The sequence below is a fragment of the Dermacentor albipictus genome, chromosome 4, assembly GCF_038994185.2.
Source record: "Dermacentor albipictus isolate Rhodes 1998 colony chromosome 4, USDA_Dalb.pri_finalv2, whole genome shotgun sequence".
Taxonomy (NCBI): Eukaryota; Metazoa; Arthropoda; class Arachnida; order Ixodida; family Ixodidae; genus Dermacentor; species Dermacentor albipictus.
Window position 1 is genome coordinate 167,949,978 of NC_091824.1, and position 6,136 is coordinate 167,956,113.

At 48.6% G+C, this 6,136-nt stretch overlaps 1 protein-coding gene across 1 annotated transcript in view; it reads right to left on the bottom strand.

The window, feature by feature from the left end:
• LOC135910041 (homeobox protein Nkx-2.4-like) overlaps positions 1 to 450 on the bottom strand; it is an 80,492-nt gene extending 80,042 nt beyond the window's left edge. Inside the window, exon 1 of the mRNA XM_065441996.1 lies at positions 54 to 450. Coding sequence (XP_065298068.1) covers positions 54 to 450 — 397 coding nt within the window. The remainder of the gene's footprint in view (positions 1 to 53) is intronic.
• Between the last annotated feature and the right edge of the window lie 5,686 nt (positions 451 to 6,136).

The window sequence follows — 6,136 nt, forward strand, 5'->3', positions numbered from 1 at the left end:
TGTTAAGGTACCTGGATAACTTCAGCGCGTCCGACGCTTTGTCATTTCCTCACCTGCATTCCACGAAGACGTTGCGCAGCTCAGGCAGGGAACCGTGACACAACCCAGAAGGAAGCCTCCGCAGCAAGATGGTGGTTGTTCGACCTGTGGCTCAGCGGTTCTAGCGACCGAGGTCCAGCTGGGTCCAGCTGCCGCGCCGCGGAGAGCCACCAGGGCTGCGATTCCCGCCGCAGTCGCAGCGCTGGCCGCGTCTGTACCGCCCGCTGCCGTGGACGTCGTGCAGTCGAAAAGCGAGTTGTGCGTCGTCGTCGTGGAATTTGAGCCGGCTCCCAGAATGTCGCGTATGAGGAAGGACGTTTTGCTGGGAGCCATCAAGTTCATCCGCGGAGAGGCGTACATGAGGTCTTCCTTTGAGAACATGATGTCTACATTTCCCGTGTCATTCGTCATTCTTCGAGATGGATCGGACGTGGACCATTATGTGCGCCACGCGAGAGCTGGCTATGAGTGTCCGACTAGTTCAGTTTGACGGGATGTACCGCGGGCCTCGAAAGACGCGCGGGCAGCGAGTGTACTTCGAGCGCATCCACTTGCTGTCGAGCCTCGAAAGCTTCTTGGTGAAATCAGATTGAAACCGACCCGAACAAGAACGCCAAGCGCGGGCATGTTCTTGTTCCTGCTCAGCACCAATCCTTAGTCAAGCTCGCGTAACTTCTCACGCATGATCGCCACTCAAAGCGCTGCTCGGCGTGCGGAGTCATACAGTCCTCGACTGATGTCTGCTATGTTCAAGCTAACACACTGCTTGACATCATATCTAGGAACGTTGAAGACATTTGGTTCTTCCGATTCTATTCGCGCTAGCTTTAAGTACTGTTACTGCGGAACGCTTTACTAATATTTTCTTAACTGGCACTCTCGGGGAGTAGGCCTCACATCGAATGTAAGCCTGCTACTCGTAGGGAACTCGGAGAACCGACCAATCCCGTTCGCGAATACTTCTCGTCACTCCCTCCTCTAAAGGGGGCGTTGACTAGAGAGTCATTTTTCCATTCAGCAGGGCCAAATGAGTACCAGTGGCCCATATCTCCTTTTCGGTAGACCGTTTTATTCAATAGTTCATGCCACTACACCGGAGAAATCAGTTCCTTTTTGCACAAATATTTCCGTTCCCCTCAGCTTTGGAACCATAGTGTAAAGGAGGGTTTTCCAAGTCGTCAAAGGCGGCGCTCAGCGACATTTTATTCTTCCGGAGTCAAAGTCTTCATTTCAAGGACGCAACAAACAAACACAAACTTCTTGCGTATAAAAAAGCAAAAGAAACTCCTCAGCGATCAATGTATGCGGACTATAGACAGCCCTCCGCCCACATTTATCGCGTTTTCAAAGAGGCTTTCATCGTTCCAAATGTGGTCGAAATCTAAAAAGAGGCGGGGTATATATTTTTTTTAAAAGCGACGAAAATGTCGAGATTCCGTGGAAGTGCGAGATCAATAGTCGTAAGTGTCACGAGATGATGACGGTGGGGTGCCCGTGGTTATTCGTGTGGGGCGCGCGCATGCAAGGTTTCCCAGATAGTACACGCATATACCGTGGCGCCTTAAGCACGCGTTATGCGACCTAGATGATGACATTACGGAGCCTGTTGCTAAGACGAACAAGGAGACGGCCAGGACATGCGATAGGACTTAGAGAACTTTGGTTGTTCTGAACGCCCCTTTCTCCTTCTCCTCACGACATACACTACCCCTTACTCCTCTCGCAAATGTAGCTGAAGGCACCGGGGACAGCTCGGGAGTGTCTCTCCGTCGCTTCGGTACACACACCGGCGCCTATAGATTGCGTGTAGGGGCAAACATTAACGTCCAAACGAACGATAGAAAAATATGGTTCACACAATAGATTTCCGCGTTTCCTTTTCGTTTTAACGATTTTCTTTTTTCTGTATCGTTCTTGAATGTTCAGAAATGGACGGAAATCGAGGTCTCGTGGTGCATACAGCGCTTTTGGGGGGAAGCTTAGAGATGAAGGGATGCGCGAGGTTTTATCAACAACGTCCACCGCGCGTCGCGTGAACTGCACCGCTTCGCGCGCTGCGAATGCATTATTGATTAAGTATCAATTCGTCATCAATGAGCACCCGCTGAAAGGAGGCGGTGCCCTGTCCGCACCGTCGTCCCGATAGTATTGGAACCTGGCACAAAGAGCAGCGCGGTGCACGGAGCTCATTTACCACCTCCCGGGCCAGTTTCCACCGCGCGCGACGCCGCTCTCGGCAGCCACCCACCCACCGGCGACCGCGAGCCGTTCTGGTTGGCTGCCCCGATTCCCGCCTAAATGCCACCTCCAAACGATGCGCGTTCTTGTTGTGCGCACGTTATATAAATTCTTCGGCGGGGATATTTTAAAGCACTTTCCTCCAAAAATAATAAAAAGCGCGACGGAGTAGATGGCGCTGAAAGTCGTGCGCGCTATCGCATGCTTCAGGAAAGTTGCCTGCGTCGACATATTTTTGTCTTAGTTTTTTTAAATTTTTTTTGTGACCGCTTTGGGGTGAAAAGAAGTTGTCGCTTCGGGGAGTGGTTTCATTTCACATGTTATTTGTTTGTTTGCCGTTGGCCCGGCCGAAAAACACGAGTTTCTAAAACGTTTGCATCACTGAGCGTGCACCGACTCTGACCCCCGACTCTGATAGCGGGTTGCAATGAAAGGAGCCAACCGGAAGAACCAACAATAGGATAACCGTCTAAACTGAGCAATAATATCATTGTAAGTTTTCGCTTTTGTTTACCCGAGTCCCTGTTTAGGCTAGAAGGTCGTTATCATGAAAGAAAAAAAAATCTTTGAACGCTAAGCTAGTATTTAGGCATAGTGAGTTGGGTTATTGTGGGTGGAGAGAGAAATGCGGAGGGCATGCAGATGAAGGACGGCTGCGCGTCGTCGCCGTATCTTCGCGTAATGCAGCGTACATTTTCAGGTCATTCGGATGACTCCGCAGCGCTCTCTGAGCTCATTTCATGGTACCCCTAAACGCGAACATCGAGTCAAAATTTTTGTTTGATTTCTCTCGTTTTGTTTCTCGCGAATGTATCGTCCTGCAGCCGTTCAATTCGGAGAATTATTTCTCTGCCAACGTCCTGCATTGTCGTTCGGTCGCATCTGATAAACACAAACCCACGTAAATGTCGCGGGGAGTGTATATTCCGCATCTGAATATTGCTGTCGTTCCGGGTCGGTAACACCCCTTAAATTTGAGGGTTTCGCTGATGTGCTTGTGCAAAGCGTCGTAAAGCTTAGGGCCAGACAATGAAATCTTCCTTACCTCAGTAAGGAAGCCTTCATTGCAGTGAGGCTACCTTATGTCACTCTGAAAGGTTCCTTACTGAGGCGCCCTCGGTGAAGGCTTCCTTGGTGCTTCCTTGGTACTTCCTCAGCATAAGAAGCCAAACAATGAAACCTTCCTTACCTCACTAAGGAAGCCTTCATTGGGGTGAGGCTACCTTATGTCACTCTGAAAGCTTCCTTACTGAGGGGCCCTCGGTGAAGGCTTCCTTGGTGCTTCCTCAGCTTCCTTCCAAAGCTACCTTGATGCGTCCTTACGCCGCTCCTGGCCCTGAACGAGCGCTTCACCTCATTGCTTAACCACATGGCATTCGCTTGCACATGCGCACTGTCGCCCACCTGCGGAGAAGCGCGAGCACGGTACGTCTTGCCAGGCATGTTCGTTTCAGTCACGCGTGCGACATGCAAGCATTGCTAGGCGTTGCTAGGCGTTGCAAGACGCCGGCGTGCCAGCGTTGCTGGAGCACATCAAGTTTTGCACTGTAATGCGCAACTTTTTTTTAACTTTAGTAAACGAAACTAGAAGAAAGCGTCCACGCTTCTCTATATTAGCGATTCAATTTAAAGATTGTGCGACGATACAACATTTTTTAATAGAATAATGGTGTTCGCGGAAAGATTTGAAGAGATAATCTCGAACCCAGGCACGCGGCAACCGCTCCTTAGGTGAGGACGGGTGAAGGGAGCTTTCAGAGTATGCTTGCTTCCTCCATCGGTCCTTCGCTGTAAGGAGGCCTCACGTAAGGTTAGGAAGCGCTCGAAGGAAAGGAACTAGGGGTGTGCGAATATTCGGAATTTCGAATACGAATCGAATATTTTCCATATTCGAAGCGTATTCCATTCGAGAAATGCATGTTCGGAAATTCACGAATATCCGAGGACGGCCGAATAACGGTGGAAACGGCGAATATTCGGATAGACTGCGAATAATTGAGCAATTAACCAATTGTATGCTTGCTCCGCATTCTCCTAAGAACATGTTTATTAACTGAGAACTTCGCATGATCCGCTCATTATCTGTATGCTCTGTTTAAGTCTATCTGCTTCAGGCATTTGAGACATGATCAGTTTCGGTTTCTTTTTCACCAAGCTTTATAATTCCAATTATTTTGGAATGCCCCATTGCCTTGAAGGTTGCAAAGGCAACCCAGGGTTTGCTAACATTGATTCAAAATGTATCAAGGCTCTTTGTGCGGAGTGGAAATTTGATGAAGTGGCCAGCCTAGGCATGTTTCTTGATCCGCGCTTTATGGCCACAGTTCATCAGGCATCTGTTCAGATGATCTGGCTGAAAAACCTTGGGACAAGGGAGCTCCAGGAAGCCGTCGTGGAACACCGTGGGGACACCGCCGTGCCATCGTCGACTTCGTGTCCACTGGTGGCATCGAGTGTATGGAATGCTTTTGACGATCTAGTGATTAACAAAGAGAAGACACATTTGGCATCTGCCCCTGAGGGGGAAGTTACAGACTACGCGCAAAAGCCTCTTCTGGAAAGGGGCATGAATACTTGTGAGTGGTGGCAGTCCATTGGCCGCTTCAGGTACCCGCTTTTAAGTGCACTCGCCCGGAAGTACTTGGCGATCCCTGCCACTTCAGTTCCTAGTGAAAGAGTCTTTTCTACCGGTAGAAATGTGACAGTGCATAGAGAGCGTTTACTTTCTGGCCATATTGAGCAGTTAATTTTCCTTCACTACAATCTGTAACAAGCGTTTTACCTGACTGAGGGCATTACCTGAGTCCATTATCTATAATTGAGTACCTCTTTAATTTGAAGCAACCTTGTAAAATGCAATCTTATTTTTAAAAGGGTAATAAAGCTATTGTTACCTCTCTTGCAATTTTTTAATACTACACATGTATTCGATATTCGATTCGATATTCGAAGAGAGTTCTTCGCCTTATTCGTATTCGATTCGTAATCGAAAATTTCAATATTCGCACACACCTAAAAGGAACGTTTTATTGTTTGGACCAAGCTACCTTCATGCGTCCTTACGCCGCTCCTGGCCCTGAACGAGCGCTTCGCCTCACTGCTTAACCACGTGACGTTTGCTTGCGCGTGCGTGCTGTCGCCCACCTTCGGAGAAGCGCGAGCACGGTACGTTTTGCCAGGCACGTTCGTTTCAGTCACGCGTGCGGCATGGAAGCGTTGCTAGGCGTTGCACGACGCCGGTGTACCAGCGTTGCTGGATCACATCAAGTTTTGCACCGTAATACGCTACTTCTTTAGGTTTAATAAACAAAACTAGAAAAAAGCGTCCACGCTTCTCTATATTAGCTCATCAACTTAAAGATTGTGTGACGATACAACCTTTTTTATTGAATAGTGGTGTTCTGGTGTTCGCCTAAAGCTTTTAAGAGATAATCTCGAACCCAGGCATGGCGGCAACCGCTCCTTACGTGAGGACGGGTGAAGGGAGCTTTCAGAGTATGCTTGCTTCCTCCATCGGTCCTTCGCTGTAAGGAGGCCTCACGTAAGGTTAGGAAGCGCTCGAAGGAAAGGAACGTTTCATTGTTTGGGCCTTAATGTTGCATCGCACTGCGTAATCTGTCTTCTTTCGTTTGGAAAGCTGTGACTGCGAGATTTGCACCGATTCGTGTCCGTGGTTGGTCTAATGGCCGGCATTTAGTCCAGTGAAATTCAATGCTGATTTTTTTTTCCCTTCATCCATTGTTTCTTTTCATTCATCTGTACATTGGATCATCCATTCAGTCGGTCATAGCCACATGATTAATGAGATAATGAGCTGGAAAAGGAACCGAATATTTTCGACGATTTACTTTCAAGATGA